General features: G+C 34.7%; 4 protein-coding genes across 5 annotated transcripts; 2 read left to right on the forward strand and 2 right to left on the reverse strand.

Moving 5' to 3' along the window:
• Window positions 1–977: 977 nt before the first annotated feature.
• On the reverse strand, window positions 978–3,842 carry LOC107866774 (glyceraldehyde-3-phosphate dehydrogenase B, chloroplastic). Its single transcript, NM_001324921.1, is given in 9 exon segments — window positions 978–1,307; window positions 1,391–1,797; window positions 1,923–1,972; window positions 2,054–2,115; window positions 2,234–2,394; window positions 2,669–2,836; window positions 2,934–3,095; window positions 3,355–3,462; window positions 3,681–3,842. Coding segments are annotated over 9 exon segments (1,359 nt in total). The 5' UTR covers window positions 3,783–3,842; the 3' UTR covers window positions 978–1,168.
• A 652-nt stretch (window positions 3,843–4,494) lies between these two features.
• On the reverse strand, window positions 4,495–8,508 carry LOC107866775. Its single transcript, XM_016712738.2, has 5 exons — window positions 8,232–8,508; window positions 6,039–6,156; window positions 5,708–5,810; window positions 5,460–5,546; window positions 4,495–4,804 (listed from the first exon to the last, which is right to left on the reverse strand). The coding sequence occupies exons 1-5, from the start codon at window positions 8,296–8,298 to the stop codon at window positions 4,670–4,672; spliced, it is 510 nt and encodes a 169-aa protein (XP_016568224.1). The 5' UTR covers window positions 8,299–8,508; the 3' UTR covers window positions 4,495–4,669.
• Window positions 8,509–15,175: 6,667 nt separating this feature from the next.
• Window positions 15,176–21,769, forward strand: LOC107866773 (protein S-acyltransferase 21). 2 transcript variants are annotated; one of them, XM_016712735.2, is made up of 10 exons: window positions 15,176–15,807; window positions 16,804–16,917; window positions 17,022–17,142; window positions 17,579–17,772; window positions 17,913–17,981; window positions 18,274–18,345; window positions 18,451–18,579; window positions 20,144–20,224; window positions 20,327–20,533; window positions 20,788–21,769. In XM_016712735.2, exons 1-10 carry the CDS (start codon window positions 15,763–15,765, stop codon window positions 21,700–21,702), a joined length of 1,947 nt encoding a protein of 648 aa, XP_016568221.1. In that variant the 5' UTR covers window positions 15,176–15,762; the 3' UTR covers window positions 21,703–21,769. The 2 variants fall into 2 exon arrangements, with proteins under 2 accessions (XP_016568221.1, XP_016568222.1); XM_016712736.2 differs by having other exon boundaries at window positions 15,179–15,807; window positions 17,597–17,772.
• A 703-nt stretch (window positions 21,770–22,472) lies between these two features.
• LOC107866772 (peptidyl-prolyl cis-trans isomerase FKBP18, chloroplastic) lies at window positions 22,473–25,898 on the forward strand. Its single transcript, XM_016712734.2, has 6 exons — window positions 22,473–22,832; window positions 24,150–24,220; window positions 24,307–24,393; window positions 24,521–24,670; window positions 24,823–24,882; window positions 25,473–25,898. Exons 1-6 carry the CDS (start codon window positions 22,598–22,600, stop codon window positions 25,536–25,538), a joined length of 669 nt encoding a protein of 222 aa, XP_016568220.2. The 5' UTR covers window positions 22,473–22,597; the 3' UTR covers window positions 25,539–25,898.
• The last annotated feature ends 712 nt before the right edge of the window (window positions 25,899–26,610 follow it).

Genomic DNA, 26,610 nt, shown 5'->3' on the forward strand with positions numbered 1-26,610 from the left:
TTGTAGTCAGATGTTGAAATCGTTGAGGATTGAAATGAGAAATTTGCATAATAGTTGGTTGGGAGAGAGTTGAGAGAAGCTGTCGAGAGAAGGATGAGAGACAGGTTGAATGAATTGAAGAGGGGGAACTCGAAGCCCAACTATTTGTTGCCGGAGGTAAAAGTCGCCGGGGGTTGAAGGGAGAAAAGAGGGGAACTCGAAGCCCAACTATTTGTCGCCGGAGGTAGAAGTCGCCGGGGGTTGAAGGGATAAATTTTGCAGAACTGTTGGTTGGAAGAGAGTTGAGAGAAGCTGGAGACAGAGAAGAGAGTGGTTGATTTGTATTGAAGAGGAGGTGTGGGTTGGGTTGATTTATATTTTTGAAAAGATTAGAACGTTTTGAAAAATATTAATCAAGTCCACAATTAACTTAATCAAGTTTCCTAATGATATTTGACCCTATCTGTTGGTCAATGTCACCAATCCTTCATTCAAGACTTAAAAGGCACCTTTCCTTCAATTTTCTCTAGATAGTCAATGGAGCCTAAATTTATGTGAAATAGTCAAATTTGATAGAATAACTCAAATGTTGATATTTGTTGCTTGTTTCTTACACTTGTTTAATCTATTGCACTTAAGCATTCCCAATAAAATAAGCTTGGTGATTCCGCTTTACTTCCAAAATAATTTAAGTTAGCTGCAATTGCTCAATTGCATTAGATTAATAATGACATATTGAGTGTAATTCTTCATATGAAGAAAATAATTTGCATCTTCAGTTAGTTAAATTTACATGTCACAAAGTGAACTATTAAGATTTCTTTCATTTCAACATGTCAACGAACTTTGTCATGATCATATCAGATTTACAGATTGCTATGTTAAACTACAACAATCAACACTATCTGAATCAAAACGACTTTATTTTAAACTAGCTTGAATTGTTCACTTTGAAGAAACATAGAAACAAAGTTATTTGAGAAGAAAACAAAATATATCTCGTCAAATTACTTCACATTTATTCTCAGTCTCGATTAAATTGATACAGAAAGAATTCATAACACTGATATTATTGTCTTAATCTAGTGGGACTTCCCAATTTGTTTTCCACATCAAATATGGAGATAACAAAACTTTTGTTCTTCTAAAATCATCCATCTCAAAAGTGATATTAAGATAACAAAAATGTCTATTCATAGACTTTGCATTCCTCATCAGCAGGATTTGTCTCACAGAACTCATCCAATGGATCTCCAGTTCCTGGTACTGCAACACCAACACCTGGCCATTTGCTTGCTACTAGATGAGCCAAGTCCACCACTCTTTGGCTGCAATGCACAAGAAAATATATGATGACCATGACAGTTTTGAAAGATTTTGGTTAATTTCGCGTATGGTTACTGAACTTTACCTGTATCCCCACTCGTTGTCATACCATGCGACAACCTTGACCATATCGTCTCCCATGACCATGGTCAAGGAGGAGTCGATGGTGGATGAAACGTCAGAGCATCGGAAGTCAACTGAAACAAGTGGAACATCACACACATCTAATATGCCTTTCAGTGGACCATCAGCAGCCTTTCTGAAAGCTGCATTCACATCCTCAGCTGTAATTCCTTTCTTCTCAACGTTGACAACGAGGTCAACAACTGAGACATTAGGTGTTGGCACTCGGAGAGCAATGCCGTTGAGCTTTCCCTTAAGCTGAGGTAGCACTAAAGACACAGCCTTGGCTGCACCAGTGCTGGTTGGGACGATGTTCAATGCTGCTGCCCTCGCTCTCCTCAAGTCGCGGTGTGAAGCATCGAGAAGCCTCTGCATACAACATAATGAACCCTACTTAGCACGGGGTTACTGATTCTACCATCCATAGAAAGCAAGCTCAATCTATATTGACATGAAGACACCATAGACGTGAAGGTGTTGCATTGGTTTATTACCTGATCTCCGGTGTAAGAGTGAGTTGTTGTCATTGTACCCTTCACAATTCCTGCAATGTGAATGGAAATAGTTAATGCAACAATCAAATTTTCGCCGATGTACTGCTATTCTTATACAATTTGCTGCTTACCAAGTTCTTCATCCATGACTTTGACAAATGGAGCCAAGCAGTTAGTGGTGCAAGAGGCATTGCTGCAATTTCAAAGCAATGAACTTTAAAATTTTGAACAATATGAACTGTGCAAAGCTTAGATACTCATTGATGACCAACTTTTCAAACGATGCAAATATAATTGACGGAAACCCTGACCTTATGATGTTGGCAACCTCGTGAGAGTAGTCTTGCTCGTTCACTCCAAAAACATAGGTAGGAATGTCAGCACCTTTTGCTGGTGCAGTGATGATAACTTTCTTGGCACCAGCTTGGATGTGTTTCCCAGCACCTGGACCATCAACAAACACACCGGTTCCCTGTGATTCAAGCAGTATAATCAGCTCGGAACCATTTCTCAGAAATCATCAAGTTGTAAATGTTTAAACCTCAATGATCAGAGTATATTTCAACAAAGGGCTGCAACTAGACGACTTCAATCCTCATTGTCTCAATCTTATCAATAACATGGATATCAGTTATCACACCATTAACAATGCATGACCAACTCATCAAAAAACTTAGGCCAATAAGACGGAACACATTTTTATTTTCTTAATTATGTATTCAACAGACTCAGGAGAATAAGTTTACCTCAATAACGATGTCAATGCCAAGTTCAGCCCAAGGAAGCTTGAGGGGATCTCTGCTAGAAACAACCTTGATGTGCTTTCCATCGACACTAATGGTTTCATTATCCACTATTTTAACTTCAGCCTTGAATGTTCCCAGCATTGAATCATACTTCAGCAAGTGAGATGCCTGCAAAATCCATTTTGCAGCAAAACTAGCAACTGTTAGTAATCAAGTTTAATTGATTTAATTGTTGCGAGAATGAAAACATAGTGTTTGGACTCACGTTCTTGACACCACCACTGTCATTGACAACCAGAACATCAAGCGGTGAATCCTTGCGACCATGCCAGCATCGGAGGAAATTCCTACCAATTCGTCCAAATCCGTTGATAGCAACCTTCAATTTAGCAACAGTTTCTCCCTTAACCGGGGCTGATCCTGTTGTCTAGTGTGCCATACAATAAAAATAGATCAGTTCCACAAGCCTATTACCCTATAAAGAGTTTAACTTTCACAAAGTGAGTATTATACTACAATCAAGATCACTTAAAAGATAACTACAATTAATCGTCCACATCACTATGATTAGCAACATGCTACAACATGTTAAACTATACTGATAGGGCAAATCCTCCTACAGATATGCATAGGTTTTCTCTTAGTATTTTGTATAAGAAAAGCTGAAAGTAGGGTCAAAGAGTTACCTTTGGAGTGAGTTGAGCTGAGACAACATCAAAGAATGAAGACTCTCTGTTGGAAAATGTCACACATCCACTTGATCTAAGACCAGAAAAGTCAGCTACTTCAAATTTCTGCACAGACAAAGCATGAGAATTCAAAAGACCAGAAAATTTTAACATAATAGTTATGTTGCTCAGACTCTTCAAAAATATCGACGAGTGTGTGTGATCTTTCAAAAGTAGTTCATTCTTTTGAGGATCTGACACGAGTGAGACACTATTTTTTGAAAGTCCGAACAACATAGCATTTTAGTACTATCAAACACACATTGAAAGGGAAGAAAGGGAACCTTGGATAAACATTGTGTGGGGAATGAGTAGGAGTTCTTATTGGAAGGAAGCCTTGTGCTTGTAGGGATTCTTGAAGAAGCCAAAGCTGCATGAGAAGCCATGGCTGCAACTAAATGATCTTGAGGAATTATTTCCTTTTTGGTATATATGGTTTGAAATATAGTTTATTCCCACCATATTATTAATATATTTTTTTTTTAATGTGAAATGATTAATGTAAAGTCATGGTTGATATTAAAGGTAAAGAAATGAGTGGTGAAGATGGTCTATGAAGATTTATATAAGATAAGATCATGTCCCCTGTCCCCATGTAATCTTCCATTTTCATAATCTCAACCACAGATTATTGGCATTTTTTTTTTATTCCATGCTTGCCCTTGAGATTCTTTTTACTGACCTGACCTTAATTTGTTTTCATTCGTGAAAAGGATTTAAGTTATATACACTTACAATGATAAAGACCTCTTACATCATCACTTTAATTTGGGCAGGCCGGTGCACTAAAGCTTCGCTACATGGCAAACCATAAAGGGTTTGTTGTACCAGCATTTACAGTGGAAAAACCATGCAAGAAGAATATTAGCTCTAGTGCAAATACTTTTGAGTCGAAACGTGAAAACATTTTTGTCACAATTAACTGAAAAAAAATGTTCTAATTTGTTTGTTTTAGATGTGAAACCATGTGTAATGCACTCCAATATTAAAGACTCACATGTTCAAACCATGAACCAACAGATTCTCGTGCTAGCCTTTAATAACAAGTTATAGAATATCTTAATTGTTGAAACACACTAAGAAATTGTAGGACAAATGTAAAGTTTAAGAGTTCATGTCAATAGAAAACAGAAGAAACATACAAAATCACAAGGCGTTCCTCAATTGGGATATTATATTGTAGCAATTACCAAAAACATCAAAACTGAACTAAGGATATTCCCATATATTCAATGTCCTCAACTGACTTGACATTAAGAAGATAGAAATGTTCTTATACAACAGCTTCAACATCATCTGAGTTCACAGCAGCTCCATTTGGTCTGTCGTCTGACCTCAACTGAGTGGAGATGTCATCAATGGCTGAGTTCAGCTGGTCAATCTTTTCAGCAAGCTTCTTGCGTTGTTTCTGCAGACAGAACGGTATGCATGAGTCAGAGGAGGTGGGTATATAAGACTATTACCCCGAGCAGTTTGGTTTATCGTCTGTGAAAGTATAGACCATGAAGTGAATATGTGAGACACTGCTTATTACACTTGGGTAGAGATGATTAACACCTTTTCACTAGGGGATCAAGAGTGGCGTCCCCATACAGTTGCTTGAAAGCTTTCTACTGGGATTGCCGAGCATCAATATTCATGTAGCACTAATAGTGAAGCTTTAACTTTTAGTACAGGCAATTGGAAGCTTCTGAATCTTGCTGTTGAGCTGTATTTTTTCAGAATTCGTATCTCAAAAACTTAATTTGTTGCACAAGTTCACAACTACATGATGGACACAACTACCAGCACTTGTTCAATTGTTATCCTTTTGTTCAAGTAGGATACCATGGAGAAATATTCTTTCTGGATAGACAATTGCAGGTTATAGTACAAGAGTAGGACTCTTTTGGTTTCATCATCCGCCAACAAAGGAAAGAAAAAAGTAGTAGTTCTTTGAAGGAACACTAACATGGCAATCACATCAAGTAGTGAGACTAAATCACAAGGAAACTATATTCAATCAGAAGAGATGGTTCCCGGCACAAAGATATCCCCTTATATAATCAAAGACGTGCGCTTACCTCTAATGCTTTGTCTTCGTCATATATAAACTTGGGCAATTTTCTCATCAGGTCCTTCTTATCAGTTCCAGCTAATGCCTTGCTGATCTGTAAAGAAGAATTACACAGTAATCAGCTAGTTCCTCATCTAAGGTGCAGCACTCAGGAAGAGAAGAAAAATATATAGAATGACCAATAAGATCAAGATGTGACTTTCACTAGTATGTTTAGTAGAATAAAGGCAGCAACGAATGCAATCCTAGATTTACCTGAGGTGCAAACACACAACCAAGTGTGCCAACAATTAATCCTCCCAAAACAAAGCCACCAACAAAGATACCAGCACCGCTTCCACTTGGCCTTCCACCATCACTGCCAATTCAGAAGGAGAAATATCTATAATATTTATTTCTCGATTAGGTTTAGGTGGATCACTAATATATGAAAGAAACAAATTTCCTTGTGGCTTTTCAGAGGCAAGAGCCAAGCTGTCCCTGCCCCTATATATGACAATTTTGGATTGCTGTTATGCTTGGCAGAAAGAAACTCAAAGCAGAGAGTTCAGGCATAAGCTGCATATTGAATAGAAGAAGGTAATACCTGTATGAAGCTTGAATGGTCAATGATCTTTTAGAAGAATATGTTTTTCCTCCGTAACTTGGACCAAAGGACAATTTGGTAGCACTAACATTCTGGTCTAGTGACTTCAAGCAAGAACCTAGCACAGTAACAAAGTCAGTTTTTTCACGCAACACTGTTATAGGTTCTGAAAGACGGGACCATGAATTCAACAAATGAACTGCTAATGTTATTTACAGGCCCAATGACAAATATGAGAAATATATGTTTTTTTATAACCAAGAAATCCCCCAGGTCAATGGTGCATTGTTTGAAATTTGGGGGAAACAGGCCAAACCCTCTACACTAAAGTACCAGGCTTTTATCTGCAACACGGTTTGAATCCGTGTGAGTGCCTAACCCACACATCACATGTTGCACTCTTAACACTATACCAAAGCCCTGGGGCATAATTGTGAGAAATATAAGCATCCTGTTTTCCACAAAAAAGTACAAAAGATCCATACATTGGAAAACATGCATTTCATTTGTATCATAAAATTTGCCTTCAACAGCTTCGCTGAAAATAATTAATCACAAGCACGACTTATACCAGCTAAACTTTGATTTTAACATGACCCCATTTTCGATATAGTGAAGAGAACACCTAGCAGAAAATTCATATAATTCCTCAAATCTATTAGATATGAATAAACTATTGCACTGAATTAGCTAGCTGGTATTTGCATTTGTCTAAAGTATAATTCCAGGCCATTCACAATCAAGTCAAAAGCTTATTTAACCTTCAACAGTAATAATAACTGCAATGTAAATGGAAGGTTGTTCGTTGAAGACTATCAATTATCACAACTAAAAGGAAAATTTGAACAGGTATACCAAGCTTAATTAATATAACTTCAATATCACTTGAACAACCAGGTAGTAAATACATAAAACTGCATAAGAAATGTGTGACAAATAAAAAAAGGGAAATTATGTCATCACCAGGCAGAATATAGCCCAATTGCAGCAAACAGTCACTTATTTCTTAATCCATGTATGAATATATGAACTTGGGGAAAGTATTAGAAGTCAGGCATCTCCCTATCAAACTTATAGAAGGAAAAATGAATATGACAGTTTGGAACCAAAAGGCTCAATATTCGGATCTTAGAGCTCATAATCTCAGTGATAATGGTGTGCTGGATCCTAACAGAAAAACATATGGCAAGTTCATGTTACAATGGTAACACCTGCTTACTACTAGCACCCACATGTTAGGTAATGAACTCGAATTCAGCACCAACTTACTTAAAATATTGCTTCAGATTAGACCATCCCTTTCTAGACTAAATTTGTCAAGACAAAGTATATACTTCAAGAAATATGGTTTAATCTCCAATTGATGCAGAAGAAGGGCAACATAATATATGTGAAGATGTGTCACTTGGCCTAACTCAACCTAAAAAAGTAGCTCATGAGGGGATGATTGTCCAAAATCATGCAAGCAAACCACCTGCCCATCCCAACCAATCTTGGACTGTAACCCAATCTATCACCTCCTTCACGCTCAGGCCCACCATGTGCGTGGACCACGAACCTAAGCGGGGTTGGATTTGGCTTTGATACCACGTAAAGATATGACATTGAGCCTAACTCAAACCCAAAAGCTAGCTTGCCGAAATCCATATAAGCAAACTGGTCATCCATTCCCCAACCAACGTATACTCTAACAACATCCAAAACAAACACCCGTACAATCAATTTTTGTACAATATAGAGCTCGAAAGATGCATACTAGAAGCTAATAAATCAAGAAAATCAGTAAAGGAATGCATCAAACCTAAATAACACAACCAAGATCAACAAAGAATAAACAACAAAATACAGAAAATAAACACACCCGTCTAAACATTCGTCGATTTGGGTATACTACTCAACTCAACACAAGCAAATCATAAGCTCACTCATCTACAAAATAATGCAGCAGCAAGCAGGCAGGCAACAGATCAAGAAATGAACAACATAAAAATTTTAAAAAAAATCAAAAGAAAATCGGAAAACAAAACACAGTCAATTTGGGTACACTAGATATCTCACAAAAGCTCACATAACAAAGTAAATCAATAAAAAAAATATACATACACGCAAAATCAGATCAAAGAAATAAAAATTAAGAAAAAAATGGAAAACAAACAATTAAATGAGAAATGAAAGGGGAAGTGAAGAAATTACCAGAAGATAAATAGAGAGAAGGGCTTGTTGGTTTGGTTAAAACCAGTGAATTTGAAAGAACTGTCATCTTCTGCACTCAACAATTTCGACTGTGAAGAAAATTAAACTGAAAAAACTTGAGAAGTGATTATGGGGTTATAGCATTTTTTATATTTTTCCCATTCGATAATAACAAGGGGATATTTCGTAAATATCAATACTTATTGTATTATTCTTAGAAAAAAAAAATAAGGCCAAATCCATCAACGCCCTCTAAAACTTAGCACGATCTTTTACTTTGATACTTTAATTGGATGTTGTTCACTTTTAACATCTCAAGTAGCTATTAATTGTATTATTTTGACACTTTTTTTTCAATCAGCTAAAATTATAAAGAGTGTGCAATACACACACTACTAACGTGATATGCGACCAATTAAAAAAAACACGTGGCATTTTTTATATAAAATAATAATTTTAAATAAATTATAATTAAAAAATCTATTTTTAACTTTTTTAATAAATCAATAAATAAATACCGCTCACACACACACAATCATCTTCTCCACCCAGCCCCCCCTCTCGTCCAAACCCTCCCCCCCCCCCCCCCCCCCAACCAATCATCTTCTTCACCCTAGCCTTTCCCTCTCCCGTCCAAATCATCCCAGCCCCCCCTCCCCCAATCATCTTCTTCACCCTAGCCTCCCCCTCTCCCGTCTAAATCACCTTCTCCAAACACCCCAGCCACCCTCCTACCCACTCGAATCACCATCTCCAAACACCCAGCCCCCACCTCCAATCATCTTCTCCAAAACACCACAGCAATCCCATTCCCACCTTCAAATCTTCTTCTTCTTCAAAACACACATCAATGGAGGTTGAATTTAACAAATTTATTCTCACCAACTTAATTTAATTTTAACAATTTTTAACTTATCAAAGGCGATTACTCTCAAATTAATGAAAAACTTCTAACATCAATGGCGACGGAAAACTTCTAACAGCAATTTTCGAAACTTTATATTAACAATTTTTTTGCTCTTCTTCTTAATGAAATTTTAGATTTAATGATAATTAAAATAGAGAGATCGTGTGTATCGACTTTGTGAAAGTGTTCTATGTTATATTGATATCATTGGGGAAGATGGCAGTTGTGATTCATTTATTTCACTAGAAATTTTCTAACAAAAAAAAAAAAAGTTGATAAATGGGCAAAATTGATGTTTAAAAACAAAAGAAAGGGTATAAAAAAATGAAAACAGTTAAATATTATTATTATGGTCAAGTTGAACGTCATATCAGTCAAAAAACAGTAATCACGTGCCTAAAATGGATGAAAAACACGCAAGTTGCCACCTATGCAAAAAGTGTCAAATAACACATTCGTACACTAGTTGAGATGTCAAAAGTGAACAATGTCCAATTGAGGTGTCAAAGTGAAAAATCGTGCCAAGTTTAGGAGGTCGTCGATGGATTTGGCCGAAAAATAAATACGGTATGTATTAGGGAGTAGTAGAGAAACTACAGTATATATTAAAGTTGATTTATATTATAAATAACTTTTAGTACATGTTTGGTGTAATTTGTCCAAACTGCAATACTCTAGATTATAGTATGCCATATTCATTTAAATTCACATTTAGGTAGTTGTTTGTATTTAAGATAAGATTTAATTACTTAACATCAATAGCTTTGCATTTTAAGTAAATAATTTAATTATGATGTTAGAATTAGCTTACATGCACCTTGATTAGGGGTAGTCATTCGGTTTATTTGGGTTAATTGTTTAATATTGGTTCGGTTTTTCAGATTGACGAAAGTGACAATCATAATCAAACCGAAATCAATTCCATTTGGTTCGATTTCTACAAATTCGATTCGGTTATTTCAGATTTTTATTCTGATTTTAAAGATTAAAGTAGTAAGTCTTTCTTTGTTATGACTGAACATTTAGTAGTCGTTTGGCCGTGAAAACTAAAAAAATTCAGAGTTGGAGTTGTGTTTGGCCATGTCTTTTTTGAATTTTTATTTTTTTTTAACTTTTGAAAAAACTTTTTAAAATATGATTTTATGCCCTAACTTTACAAACTATCAAAATCACCCAACTAAAATTTACCTACTAATGAAAAAAGAACACAATTAGCCACTATTATAAAAATAATTCCATATACATGGTCATATTTAATGAATTTCAATTATGACATATATAATATTTACATTAATAGCCGTTTTTTCATATTTGAAAATTTTAAATATGGATGTTATATTAACAGATCACTGCTTCCTGTTTTTTAGGTAACAAATATTATCCTTCAAACAAATTTATTTTTTTAGTAATTTATTTAATTTATGTCCTTTATTTTCCATTCCTAAAAAAAAAATAGGAAATAATGAGTTGTTATTAAATTTTAGGGTGCCGCTAATTTATTTTTTTAATTTTCTTATACATGAAAGAGTTTACTGTGTGTGAATAAATTATTTCTATGTAAAACATGTTTTGCATATTTATGGTATATTATATCACATACCATAAATATATAAATATTCTTAGTAGTTTTCTTTATACTTTGTATTTTTATATATGTATGTATATGATATATACATGGTATAAACTTCATATATAACATACTTTGTATATTTATATTATAAATATGCTTAGTATGTTTCTTAATACTTTGTATATTTATATATGTGTGTATATGGTATAAATTTTATATATAACATATTTTTGTATATTTCTATTATAAATATAATACTTTATATAATTATGGGTATAAATATAATACTTTATATAATTTATGGGTATAAATATAAATTAGCAGTAAAATAATGTCTTAAATAAGGGAGAAAATTAAATAAGAGATAAAAATAATGATGAGAGAGAAAAAGAGATATATATTAATTAGGATAGCATTAAGTTTGAAATTATAATTATCTTGTTCTTTAAAACTGCTATATACGTAATATTGAAAAAATAATGTTATAAGGAGAGTTTTATGTATAAATTTAAAAGATTGGGGTTATATGTAATAATAATAAAAGTTGAAAAATTGTGAAAACAACAAAAACCTGTTTTTCTTTTTCAGAAAAAAATTCAGGAATTATTTTCTGAATTTTCATGGCCAAACACCACAATTTCCAACTTCGATTTTTTTTTTTCGAAAAAAAGAGAAAAATTTCCATGGCCAAACGGGCCCTTAAAATTGGTGATTTTTTCAGAAATTTTTTTTTTTCAAAATTATTTTTCATTCCTAAATATAAATAACTCAACACACATGAATGAAATGAAATAAAATGAAATAATCATAAGTTTAACAAAATATATAATTACATCTGAAAACTCGACACTCATTGTCTTGACTCCTCGAGGAGCCACTAAAAGCTTGAAACAAGTCAAAAACCAGTGTTGAAATGAGGATTAGGGACATAACTCGACGTTTGGCAGTTTGGTTACTTATTATATATATATATATATATATATATATATATATTATAAAAATTTATTTTTTCGGTCTAACCAAACTTTTTTTTTAAAACAAAAAGCTAAAACCAAATCGTTTAACTGAATTTCTAACATTTGAAATTGAAATCGATCCGAAAAAACAAAATTAAAATTCAAAATTTTTTTTCGTTTTGAACCAAAATATGTTCAGCCCTAACCTTGACTAATTTCATGAAATACTTGTTATCTCCTACAATATAGATACTAACTGACTCTAAATGTAGAATCTTCTTGTTTGAATTTACAACATCACAAATTGATTTGTACTCGTTGAAATGTCGTCAATTATGTAAGAGAAAAGGGACTAACGAGACCAAATGTGCAAATGTTGATCAACATGGGCCAGATGAAAAGCAGATCGCAAGCCCATTATTTTCCTATGACCCAAATCCAACCAATTAAAAGGGCTTTGATTGTTTAGTGACATGGCCGATTTTTAGACTAAATTTAAAGTTTAGATAAACTTTGTATCATTTGTCTCTAACGACAAGTTGTAAGACAAACTCTCACACGGTGATACAGGTTTCTTTAAATTATACAACTTTTAACTGTCAAAAACGTATCATTTTTTAAAATTGAGTTTAGCAAGATATTTGGTGACAAATATCTACAACAGGAAATATGTTAGTTGTCAACTTGATTGCAATTTGAAGTTGGTTGGTTGCAGTTTGATATTAATTCAAATATACCATACATCAAGTTGTTAACTTAATATTGAAGAATCATTTCAATAAATAGCCATTTCCTCATCATTATTATTAGGGTTGAATAGAACAAGATGAGATAGAGTGCATGAATTACTTAAAAGTCAATTAATATCGGCGAGTAATGACGGAATTAAACATAAAAAATATCAAAACAACTCAATATATATATATATATATATTCAATGAGGATGACTTTGTTCTCCCAAGTATATTAAATTTAAAGTAGAATCATGAACTACTATAATTTTAGTGGAATGAAAAAACAGCTAGGCAGCACTCTTTATACCTAAGTTGCTCGGACTTTTAAAAAAAGTTACCGCATTCGTGTCGAATTCTTCAAAACTACACTATTTTTTAAGGATCTGGCACGCACTTATAGACATTTTTAAGAGTCCGAGTAACTTAGCTTTACATAATATTTGGGATCAATACCCAAAGTTGATTACTTTGAAAATATGCCATAGATTCATCAAAGTGGATCTTCCACTTCTTAGATCTTTTTATAATAAGAAAATAAAAAAAAAAGATAAAACCCCACTCTTTTTTTAATTTATTCATTTTTTCCACATTTATCCATCTTTATAATCTTTTCAGTTTCTTTTTTTCCATCTCAATTACTGATTATTGAGCAATTGATTGTATAAATTTTTTCAACGTTATCAAGAAATAATAATTATGAATTTATTACAAAATAATAAAAAACAAAATGATGTCATCATGAAAAAAGAGCCTGTCAGTTTGGATCTTATTAGCCGAGACAAATATCCAAGTCCATTATGAAAAAAACAAAGAAACAAACTTTAGTTTAATTGGATAGACAATTCACTTTTTTTTAAGCAAATGTCTAAAGGTCAAAGCTGTTTATATTAATAATAATTTCATTATTGTTACACTTACCTAAACATCCACATGCATTTCAATTATAGTTTTCATTGATTCTATTCAGTCATCATTTAAATAATAAGTACTTTACTTTTAACTTTATCTTATTTTATATGATCTTCTTGGCTTTAATAATTTTGTTTCCTTTTTGCTATCCTAAGAAATCATCAAAATTAATTAGACTTTTTTAACTAGTGGTTGATCTCTTGTCAAACATGTAAAGATGTTAATGATGGGTTTCATAATATATATATATATATATTTTTTACATCATCTAACTTTTTTCAGTTTTAATAATGACCAACAAAATAAGAATTAGGAAGAATTTTCACTAAAACATATTTTCTTCAGATAAGTATTTTTGATTGATCAATATTTTTTCTGTATAATAATGAAGGTCTAATCATCACCATGTAGAATAGCGTTTTTTCTTCTTATCATGTAATACCCTAAACTCGAGTCATCATTTAATCATCTTACTTCAATACGATATTTGGCGTTATCATCAATCTCTACTTTTCCTTAGATTGTGGAGACGTTCTACTTGAAACTTTCTCTCTGAGCATGACTTGTGTATTAATCTTTATTTCCACTTCCGCTTCATGCATTATGACCTAAACTTACATTCAATATACTATATTTTCGTCTTGCTTAACCTGTAATCGTTAGATTCAGAAGCCTATCATTGCATGTCTCATCGATTAATACTACATCATAACTATGTAGAACAATGTTCTTACTTCTTATCACGTAATGTCCTAAACTCGAGTCATCATTTAACGACCTCACTCTAATATGATGTTTGGCATCATCATCAATCTCCACCTTTTCTTGAATTATAAACTCGTTATATATACTTGAATCTTTCTACATTGGACACGACTCATGTATTGATCTTCGCTTCTACAACCGCTTCATGCATTATGACCTAAACTTACATCCAATATACTATATTTCGTCCTGCTTAACCTGTAATCTTTAGATTCAAAAGTCTATCTTCAAACTTCTAGTCTATCGTTCAGTGGCGGAGCCAAGATGTTCATTAAGGGGGTTCGAAAGTGCACATACAAACTAGTCGAAGGGGGTTCAACATATACTATATACATAAAAAATAATTTTAACCGTGTATAAATAGTGTAATTTTTTACCGAAAGAGGGTCGGATGAACCTCCTGGATATATGCTACATCCGCCACTGCTATCGTTGTATGTTTCACCGATCAATGCTATCTCATAAGTAAATGGAGTAACATATATCAAGACATCTCCCCAACTTGAATATGTCGCATCAATTCGTCCATCATTAAAAAAAAAAAAATATTAAGGATTGATCTCTAATACGATCTCATCGTGATAGTAAAGTACAATTTAAATAAAAAAAAGGAAAAAAAAAAACTGCACATTTTTGGTAGCTCGAGGACTCTGTTAACCACATCAAAAGGTGAAAACTAAAAAAATTAACATACGATTCATTATAAAACTTTATTTTCATTATATTGTAAAATGTATATTTATTTCTTTACATCAAATAAAATAATGTATCATATTCAGAGCATTTATAGAACTACCTAACCTATAAAGACGGAACAAAAGTTTGAAAAAAGGAAAAATTAAATAGAACCAAAACAATTGAATAAGGAAATTTTTTGAAGCCGTCTGGTCATAAAGAATTTTCTTTTTCCTTTTTTCGTCAAAAAATTTCAAAATATTACTATTTCATTATTCTTTGAAGATAGTTAAAATTTACAGAATTTCAAAATATTTCAATTTTTTTTTTTATCGTCAATAAAATACAAATTCAGTTTTAATTATTTTTTATTATTTATTTTTTTTTAGGGGTAAAGTAGCCGGCTGTATGTCATAGTCGAAATTTTTTTTTTTCTTGTTTTTATTTTTTGAAATTTCCGTTTTAGATCTTTCCATTTACCATACTAGTAACAGAAAAAAGCACTTTTCGTCTTACCTTAGTTACACTTTTGCTGCATTATGTTTTATACTTCCTTATTTTGCTCACCCACTTCCTTCCCACTTCCAATCTTTCCATCTTCTTCAATTTCTACAAACCCTAAAACTGAAACTAAAAATCTGAGTTGATGGGTTGTTTTATTTCTTGATTTTATTATCTGGGTCATTGTTAAATTCTCATTTTTCACAGCAGAATCTTGAAATAAGTTCATTTTTAGCAGAAAAAAGAAAAGTAACAATTTTTACTAAAACTGAAAAAATCTAAGTTAATGGATCGTTTTATTTTCTGATTTTATTATCTGGGTCATTGTTAATTTCTCATTTTTTTATAGCAGAATTTTCTAGTAAGTTCATTGCATTTACAGCAGAAAAAAAACAACAATTTTTAATATTTTTTTTACTTTAGTACTAGTAGTGAACACATTGGTGTAATTTGGAGTGTTGGGGTTTGTAGTTTATGGTTTGAGTTGAACCGGGTCGACTCGGTTCGGTTCTCTATGGCTAGGCGACATGGGTGGCAACTACCGGCTCACTCTTTTCAGGTTCTTTTTTTTGCTCTTTATTGTAATTGTATTACTTGGAAAGTTATAATGTTGGTGTTAGATCTTTTTGGGTTTTAAAGTAGTCTTTTTTTTTTTTTTGGGCTACATTAGTGATTTGTTTCTTTTAGTCAACTGTACTTTGACACACTTTATTTTTGCTTTTTAAGTGATTTGCTAGTTGGTTTTACTTTGTGGATTTGGGATTTGCTCAAAATCTTAGTTACATTTACTGTAAGAACTTTATAGTGTTTTGCATTATCAAAAAATGTGATCTTTGACTTATGAGTAGGAATTTGACTTGAGTTACAGTTGTTTTATCTGAATTTGTGTTAGTTGGTTTTAGGTCTGTGATGAATTTGAAGCAAAGGAGTTCGAGTTCTAGTTTTTGGTAGAAAATTTATTTGGCCGGATTCTTTATTATTATTTTTGTGCTCTGATTCTTTTAAAAGTTTATGGTGATTGCCCTGCAATGTGACAAGATTAGCACTTTTGTGACTGCTAGTGAGATCAAGCTTTCCATCCCTCTTAATGCAATAATGCATATGTGTGTCATCCAGTTCTTTGTTGGACAAACTTTAAAATTTAGTCTAAAGAGGTTTTAGCTCTGAATTGCTTTCACTGGATCGCTAATGCAACAGTCCATATTTATCCTTTTAGTTTGGTCCCCGTGGTATTCTTTCTTGCCGTCATTTGACAAACTGATATACTTCATTGGGTTTTCTGTGCGTGTTGATCAGCATGCGTTTCTTACTTCTGTACTCATTTTCTATTTCTCAAGTCTCTGAATTATAAATTTGAATTGAAGTTCTTCTGGAAGGCCCATTCCTTATGATTAGTGACATCATATATTATTGGCCTTTATACAACAACAACAACAAACCCAGTGTATTCCCATCCCACAAAGTGGGATTATTGGCCTTTATGATTAGTAAGTATTACCTATTGCTGTTGTGCAACTTGAAGATTGTGTACTCATTATTCCATGTTGCTGTGCAGGTTGTGGCTATAACAGTTTTCTGCCTGCTATCTGTTGCCTTCTATGCATTTTTTGCTCCATTTCTAGGAAAAGACATCTTTGAGTATATAGCAATTGGTGTTTATTCCTTCTTGGTGAGTGCAATAGGGATGGAGTTCCTTGCTATTTTTATTGCAAACACTCTGTTCATGTTTCACTTTCTTGTTACTTCTTATCATCTTTTAACTCTTGCTTTCAGGCTCTGTGTGTGTTCACACTCTATGTTAGATGCACAGCAATTGATCCTGCTGATCCTGGGATTCTCATTGAAGCTGACAAGTCGACAGCCTATCAGTCACATAATGAAATAGAGTTGCCGGGTTAGTTTTTGGATGCAATATGATCCTCTTATTTATCTTCCTTTGATAAAGTTAAATCTACAATGGGATTAGAACTACCTGAAGGTACATCCAAATTAATTATTTGGTTGGTAAGTGAAGAGCAATTAATATGTCTATTAGGTATGAATTGAACATAACTAGTAAACCCTGACATTGACCTTGTAGACTTCTGAAAATATAATTGAACAAAATTTTAAGAAATAAGTATTAAGTTTTACTGTTATATATGAACTAAAAAAGAGTCAAGTATTACAATAGATGAAAAAAATGAAAAAAGACTATCAAGTGTTCTGTATACGACTTTTGTCACTTCGTCTTGTTGAGGAGGGAGTGGGTGAAAGATGGAACATTGGTATCCATTTGGTAATTTAACCATGTTTCATCTTCTATTCACATCTCAAACTGCTTGTGATAGGTGATATATTTGCTGCAGGGGGTCCCAGCAAGGAAGGGTTCCGAGATGGAGGAAGTGATGCCTCAGGTTGTTGTGGAAAACTTGGAGGGGTCCTCTGTTGTTGTTTTGTCATTGAAGACTGCAGGAAGGATGATCAGTCGCTGCACTCTAGTGGAGATGACGAAGCTTTGTTCTGCACATTGTGTAATGCTGAGGTATACCACTTCTCATCTGCTTCGCTCTCTAATCTATCCTCCATCTACAGTGTGTCTTTCTTCTGCAACTACACCTAAATGTTCAGACTTCCATTGGGTATAGTAAAGAAGCATGAATAGGGGTATTTTTTCTTATGCAGGTTCGGAAGTTCAGTAAACACTGTAGAAGTTGTGACAAATGTGTTGATGGATTTGATCATCACTGCCGTGTGAGTTCAAATATGATTTGTCTTCTTGTTTAGTTTTCTGTTGTTCGAAGTTCGTTGTATTTTACTTTGACATGGCACAATTGTTTGAATTTGAGGAATATGCTGAATCTGATTTTTCATTTGAGAAGTTCAAGATAAGGGTGTTCTTGGAAAATATATATTACATCACAACTATATTTCATTCGATGTTGTTAGTAATGTACACTAGTTCACATCTCCGTCTTGCAGTCATTATGAATTTTCTGTCATTTTCATCACATTTAATGTCATTTCGGATGTGTACTTTTTACAGTGGTTGAATAATTGTGTGGGAAGGAAAAACTACATCACATTTGTGTGCCTGATGGCTTTCAGCTTTGTTTGGGTATGCCACACTATTATTCTTTCATTTTATCTCCTCTTTAATGTTTGAAAAGGCATAGTCATTTCTTCACCCTTTCTTTACTAAATATGTTCCTTTGCATGTCAGCTTGTCTTTGAATGTGGAGTGGGCATTGCAGTCCTAGTTAGATGTTTTGTCGATAAGAAAGCTACAGAAAATCAGATAACAGAGAGGCTCGGAGAAGGATTCTCTAGGCCTCCATTTGCTATTGTAGTGGTATGTAAACTAGCTTGTTGCTTGCAGAAGAACTATTCCAATTGTTATGCTAGTATTTGGATGCTGTGTGTACTGCATTTTCTAAGTTATCTTTGACGACCTTAATTTACTGTGGGAGTTGTGTGTGTCTTAGACTGGTCTTGTAGTTAGAATTTTCAGATGCGTTATCCACTATGCTAAGTTCACAAGTCTTAGACTGGTTGAAGCAACTTTCCGAAGGAAGAATAAAATAACATTTATAAGTTTCATGGCCCTTGAAGCAGCTCATAAATTTGAAGGTGTGCATATCATAGTGCCAGAATCGCACTATATATGACATTTAGTGCTGCTTGGGATTTGTTCCGTTGTTGCAGCTATATAAGTAATATTTTGTGCCTTTTCTGAGAAATGGTAAATGCGATATAAAATTGCAAAGGAGGTGCTGTCAAAAGTATTTACAATTAAAAGCGGAAGTATATCCCTTCTATTCTTAACAGGGATTCTATCACTTCTTCAGCATCAGTATTATAATACTATTTACACTTGAAACAAAATAGAAAGCAAACAGTTCATCTTGATCTTCAAGATAGAGTTTCCTTAATCGTCAAAGTACCTCACATTCCTTTCCTCCAAGCAGTCCATATGCACTCAGGGATAGTGTACTGCAATTTCTTTTGGTTCTTGCTTATCTCCTAATGTACCAGCTCTTTAGCAGCTCTCCAGTATCTCTAGACAAATACCATTTTAGTCCCACCATGTTAATGAACAATTGCCATAATTGATCAATGATGGAACAATGCAGAAACAAATGAGTCACTCTTCCGTCTTCTTTGTAAGTTCTGCTGTTAAGTATGCTTTTTGAGCCACCAACCATAAAAAACACATCACCTTATAAGGAGATTTGTCCTCCAAATCTGTCTCCAAGGCCAAAAGTTTCTGTATGCCCCCAGCGTTCATATTAGTTATTGTCATAAGCATGAATTTACCGTGAAAATCATATTATTGAGCCAGTAAAATTCAGCAAATCCTCCCATTTTCCAATCATTCAGATTCCTCCTGATTGAAATCTAAACTTGCTTCTTGCATTAAGGAGAACATGTGGAGATTTAGAAACTGTTCTTTGAGAGCAGTATGGCCAATCCGATTATCATTCCTGTAGGAACTTTTGTACCATCACCAATTTAGACCCAATATTGCACACAAATTGCAGCCAAAGGTTCCTTATGTTTCTCCATAGCTAACCCCATAGAAAATGGTAACTGTTTTTAGTAATATGATCCCTCACTTCCATACTTTTCACTAATCACATCTTTCCATAAAGCTTGTTCGTCTGAAGTGAATCTCCACAGCCATTTCATCACCAATCTGTTGTTATATTGTGTCAAATATCATTGTTACTATCCTCAAAAAAAAATAAAAAAATTGTGTCAAATATCAGATGCCCAAAACCTTTCCTTTTTGTTGATTGTTGTTGTTGACCGCTTCACTAAATGAAATACCCTTTTTTCCTTGGTTCTCTTGCATTCTTTTGTGCCTTTTCTTGTTCTCTTTGGGTTTAATCTTTTGTTTTTCCTTTCTGTTTCAGGCCTTATGTACTGCTGTTTCTTTACTTGCAACCGTACCTTTAGGTGAATTATTTTTCTTCCACATTATTCTCATTCGTAAGGTATGTTCATTCATCCTCATTCCTTTTTTGGTTTTTGATTTTGCCTATGTGCATGCTTATGTATAAAAGATATTCTGGTTCTGCTATGGTGCTGTATTACAGGGTATTACAACCTATGAGTACGTTGTTGCAATGAGATCTCAAAGCGAGCCGCCTGGACCCTCTGTAGATGAAGGTGATCAGCAGAGTTTGCCATCATCACCGACCAGCTCTGCAGTGACTGCCATCAGTGGAAGAAGTTCTGTTGGGATGAGCTTGCAACATAAAGGTGCTTGGTGTACTCCTCCAAGAATCTTCATGGATCATCAGGTTTACTTCTTTTGTGCTTCTATTTTTGTACAAGCGACCAACAATAGTACAGGAGGAGTAGGATTTTGAGTTTTATGTGAAGTTGACTATGTTCTCCTTTTTCTGTGGATGGAGTGAGGGTGTTGGGGGAGTTCTTCTGGATATGTTTTGACTTGAGCAACTATGAATCTAAGTTACATCCCTTGTCCTTGTGCAAATCAGTCAAATTAAAGAACCGTGATGCTAATTTCATTCCTTTTAAACACCCCGTGCAGGATGAAATTATTCCTCATCTTGAGCCTGGACGATTGCCATCTACTGTTGATCCTGATGCACTAGACAAGGACAAAAAGGCATCACATCGTCCAGTACGCATTAGTGCATGGAAGCTTGCGAAGTTAGATTCCACTGAAGCAATCAAGGCTGGTGTGAAGGCTAGAGCTTCATCATCTGTTCTACGTCCAGTTGGTGCCAAGCATCATCCTTATGACACTGATCATTTGTCCAGTGGCATGAGTGGTAGAAGCAGTCCGGCAAGTACTAATCACGGATTTTATGACAATAATGCTAGAGCTGGGACATCAAGGTTGTCTCCTTCCAAAAGCTCATATCCACCCAGTCGTGCCAGCAGAGAGGATATTGAAACATGTGGCCACAGCATGAGTAACTTAAGCAGTCCTCTTGCCCCTAACCTAACCCCATCCCCATTAGCACTGCAGCATCACCCTTCAAATAGAGATCACTTCAATCCAGTCTATCAGTCATCTGCAGATCAGTCTCCTTGGTCAGCAAAAGCATGCCACGAGAACGAATCTCCTGCCCCTGATATTCTCTCAGAGGGATCCTCCACAAGAAAGAACAACATGGGCACTCCAGAGAGTACAAGGTCATCAGTTTTCTGGGATCAAGAAGCCGGGAGATTCGTTTCTGCTAATACTAACAGGGGTGCTGGTTCTACTTCCCAAATTTCTGGAACAGAGCTTACATACACAGGTCAATCTATATTTTTCGGAGGGCCTTTACTGAACGAAAACATGTACAGAGGGGCAAGAGCTAGTGGTACATTGTCTGCTGCTGGTACTCCGCGGAGTTACTATCAGGGTAGAACACAAAGAGGCGGTCAACTTCCTGTATTTGTTCCTAGTGATTCCCAGCAAAATCAATTTTCTTCACGATTACCGCGAGACTAGCACTGTATTTGCTCAAACTCGTTTTATCTTGAGATATACAGTTAGGTGTTCATTTTCGGCTTCTCAATTTTTCGCTCTTTCTCAAGTGAGAGTAGAATGCATCCATCTTTCTTTCACAGACACTCCAATATGTAGAGAGAATTAGAAAAGGTGTGCTAGTCGATAAGCTAATTTGCAAAAAGAAAATTTTTTATGACCAATGGCAGATGAATAGTACTATATTAATAGCTCCAACTGAACCATATAGCATAGGTAATATGCGAACAATCATTAAATTTTTGATTCAAGGGTCAAAAATACACCATTGATTTTTTGAGTTTCATATCTATACTATTAAATTTATCCACGCTGTTACCAAAGTAACTCAAACTTTTTGGACTGTATTCTTTTACGTTTTTAGTTACTTCATCAAGAATGATCTACTTTCTTTTTTAGTCTGTTTAAAAAAGAATGACCCTTTTCCTTTTTAATTTTAACTTTTCACATGACATGTTTACGACCACAAGATTGAAGGATATTTTGATACATTTGGTATATCTTTAGACTTTAATTTAAAACCACAAAATTCAAAATCTTCTTAAACTTCATGTCATGTCAAAGTGGATCATTTTTTTTGAAACGGATGGAGTAACATTTTTAGCTCAAATTGTATATCACTTCATCCTAATTAAATCACCGTGGATGTAGAGTTGCCTTGGTTCGCGAATCCAAATTAGTCGGGTATTACTGAAACCCGATAAAAAAACTAAAAAAAAAAAAAGAAGAGGGGGCATAGGATATTGTTGTAATGGAAATGACTATTTGGCCCCTTTAACTACTTCAACGGCCTCAGTTAGGATAGAGCCAATCAAGAATGACAGAATAGGATACTTGTTGAAAAATCCTTGAAGCCACCATGGCTGCAACACTGAACATTCAAGGATCATGCATCATAAAAAATTCATCAAATTCCTGCAGTGGCCAGACTGACCATCAGCTAAAGCAGGTGTTTTTACAGTTTCCCATTTCAAGAAGAACTGGAATTCTCGTTTCTGTGTTGCCCCTTAGCCTCAATTTGGTTGCTCAACCATCCATAGCTAGAGAGAGGCGCAATAAGAAGAACATCCCTCTTGAAGACTATCACACTACCTGTTAGTCTCTCTTCCCTATTCATTAAGTATTACTTTTTTGCATTTTTTGACTCTAAAAATCTTGGAGATATTTTCCCATTGGATGCAATTTCCGAGTCCTGTTTCTGGTAGTCTATAAAAGTTTCAACTTTTACCATTACTCGTATATGTTCATTGAAGTTAGAACTCATAATAAAGGTGTTGATTTGAAATGATACTTGGAGTTTCCCCTTTTTTGCTTCTTAGTAGCTACTCCCTCGTTTCAATTTGTTTGTCTGGTTTTGACTTCGCAAGAATTTAAGAAGGTAAAGAAGACTTTTTGAATTTTGTGCTCTTAAATTAAAGGTACGTAGAATGTTCTTTGGAACAAAAGCTGTCAAAAAGGGAAAGACACATTCTTCTGGAAACGGACTAAGTGGGTGTCTGGATTGACTTATTTTTAGATGCTTTTAGCTTTTAAGCATTTTTTTTTAAATTTTGGTGGTGTTTGACAAAGTTAAAAAGTGTCAAAATAAGCCAAAACACAAAAGTAGAGTAGTACTTTTGGCTTATAAGCTCCTTATTAAAAGTTAATCCAAACACCCCTAAAAAGGAAAGAAAGATAAACAAATTGAAATGGAGGGAGTACAAAATATGGTCACTAATGCTAACTTATGCTTGTATAAGGATGAGCTTTTTAAATAGTGCTGGAAAAGATGATTATTTACTTAACACCAAGTTCTCAAGATAAGTAATCAACTTTGAGTTTGAGGTGGTTGAGTTTCCACTTTGTTTGAGACGTGGAACTTTGGTCTACTTATATAGTCTTTGACAATTTCACCTCATGAGTATACTTTTGGTGTTTAGTAAGCCCAAAAGTCCATTTCGCGTCGTCTCAAAGCTAAACTCTTCCCAATTCTCATGGTTTACCTGATGTTGGGGCCTTATTTTATATTTTCAAACTCTGGATGTCCAGTTCTAAGGTGAGGAGGTGTTGAGTTCCCATATTGGGTGCAATGTGCAACTTTGGCCTCCTTATATGGTGTTAGGCGATCCTTATTCTTATCTGAGGTTAAAATTTTGGTCACAAGTACTGCTCGATACTTTGGCAAACGTGTACCATAATTCTTATATCTCATCCAAAGATTTGTTGCCACCCTGGTTTTGACAACTCTCATCCATTATGGCATTGCTTTCAGTTTTGACCAATCTTTTGAGGGCCGATATAATAACAAAATCAAAGCGAAATAATAATGTAGTCGATATAAGTAATAACCTGATTGTCAATTGAAAGAGCCTGAGATATCATGGATATGAGTCCACGATTATTATCTTTATTGATGATTGGTTTTAAAGCAGATGATGGATTGAAATACTATGATATTCTTGAAGGAAAAGGTCCAGTAGCTGAAAAGGGCTCCACTGTACAGGTTTGGTTGTCGTTCTTGTAATTTGCACACATGTTGATATCCAGTTGAGACTGACCTTTTTCTGGCTTCCATCGTGACTCCTGCAGGTACATTTTGACTGTGTGTATCGTAATATTACTGCAGTTTCAAGTCGAGAATCTAAACTGTTGGCTGGAAATCGTATCATTTCACAGGTCTGTTATGATGATTTCTGAGAAGAAATGAGTGTGCAAAAATTGAGTTGACATCTTACTAACAGACATGTACTGCAGCCCTTGGTTTACACTCTTCACTGATACATGTCTTTCTACTCTTAAGTAGCCTTACGAGTTCCAGGTTGGAGCTCCTCCAGGGAAAGAGCGGAAACGTGATTTTGTGGACAATCCAAATGGTTTATTTTCTGCTCAAGCAGCCCCAAAACCTCCAAAAGCAATGTATACAATAACTGAAGGGATGAAAGTTGGAGGAAAGGTTTGATGACGTTTCATTTCTGCCTAACACGTCTTTTTTTCCTGATAGTTTTTCTATGTGCAAATTCTGATCTCTGAAAGGTTAAGCAAAGTGTAACATAACTGACAGCTACCTCATTAATTGTGGCTTGTCTTATGGCATGTTTTGCTCAGAGGACTGTGATCGTTCCTCCAGAAGCTGGATATGGTTCAAAGGGAATGAATGAGATTCCGGTATGAACCTGACTTTGTTTCCTTCTTTGTTATCTTAGTTGACGAAGTTGTTGTTATGGTTTGCTTTTTTCCAAAGAAATGTCAATCAACCAAGGTCAATGAATTCGCTGTATCACTTTTAAATTGCATTCAGTTAGAAATGAGTTTATCTTGAGAGTAGCTTGTGCTCAAAGGCCTTCGGGATCCTGGTATCTATTCCAAGGCCTAACAACATTGTTTGTTGTTTAGTAGTAATTAGTTATGCAAGGGGCAACCAGAAGTCCGACCAAAGTTCTTGACACGACGAATTATAGCATATAGCTGTTAGAAATGATGCACTCCTGTCGTGCCCTTTAGCCAAATTGACCGTAAACATCTTGCTCATTTAACTTACTTATTACCTGCGACTGGTGTGTTTTGAGCTCCACTCGACCAAATTGGGGAAAACAAAACTACTTGCAGTTTAAACAGCCCTTATACTATCAGTTCTTGGCTGAAGATGTGCGTATATCTTATTTGGTTTGGTTTGTGTTTTATCGATTATCTTTACTCTTTTGTTTCCGAGTTTTGATGGATATTGTTTTGATGGATATTCAACTTACATGGTGCAGCCAGGGGCTACATTCGATCTGAATATTGAACTACTGGAAGTAAAGTCACCAGAAGGGAAGAAATAGATGCCCTGACTGTACCATATGTTTTTGCCTTGATTCTTCTTCATTGTCGTAAAAGTTTTGTTCTCTCATTAACACCAGCCGATATGGAATCAATAGCCGTTCCCACTTGCCCTTCGTGTGATTTGTACCACAAACTTATTGATCGGACTCTCGGAGGTTTAGGTGCCTCACCACCAGGGCCAACTCCTATCGTCAACATTTTGTGAAGTTAGCAAGTGATTCTTTAGCTTTTGAATGTAGAAGATCAATAATGTCTCATGATTTTTGCTTCCCCTTCGTGCAACTGTTCAATCTTTGTTATGTAGATGAAGTAACTTGCTTTCCCTTTTCTTCATTTGTATGTAAACTTTTACTTCTTGACTTTCCATGTTACTTGTTACTAAATTTGAGAGAAACCTCACATCCATACCATACCATACCATACCCGACTCAAAATAAAACAATCTAGACAACGAATAATCAAAGGATAAAATACCATAGAAATCAACATATCCAATATACACCAAGTAGTACAACAAAAGATACAATCATCCTAAACTCATACTAACCTTCTATCCTAATCCGCCTCCTCCACAACTTCCTATCTAGGGTCATGTCCTCGGTAAGCTAGAGCTGCTTCATATCCTGTCTAATCACCCTTCTCACCTCTACGTCGTTTGAACCCATCCCTAGTCAACCTCTCACACCTCCGCACTGGGACTTCTACGCCCTTTCTCATCACGACTAAAATGCGTCAAACGACGAAATGAGGATTGATATAGCAGATTCGAACTTATTGTCTCAATATGTCATCTATAGCAGCTTAACAAAAAATAAAAATATTTATTCTCTCTCTTTAAAATTTCATTGAACTAATATGTGGTTTCTATTTGTATTACTAGAAGTGCAAGACCCGTGTCAGTATGGATCCAACAATAGAATATGTGGATTGTAATTTATAAGTTTTAGAATTTATGTTGGAGTAGGAAGTTTGAGCAGTAGAATGTTTTCATTAGTACGATTAAGGTCAGGGGATCACAAGCTTGTAGCGCACATATTTCTATATATGCGCCTCGTGCGTGTACCTTACTAT

Source organism: Capsicum annuum, chromosome 4 (assembly GCF_002878395.1).
Source record: "Capsicum annuum cultivar UCD-10X-F1 chromosome 4, UCD10Xv1.1, whole genome shotgun sequence".
Taxonomy (NCBI): domain Eukaryota; kingdom Viridiplantae; phylum Streptophyta; class Magnoliopsida; order Solanales; family Solanaceae; genus Capsicum; species Capsicum annuum.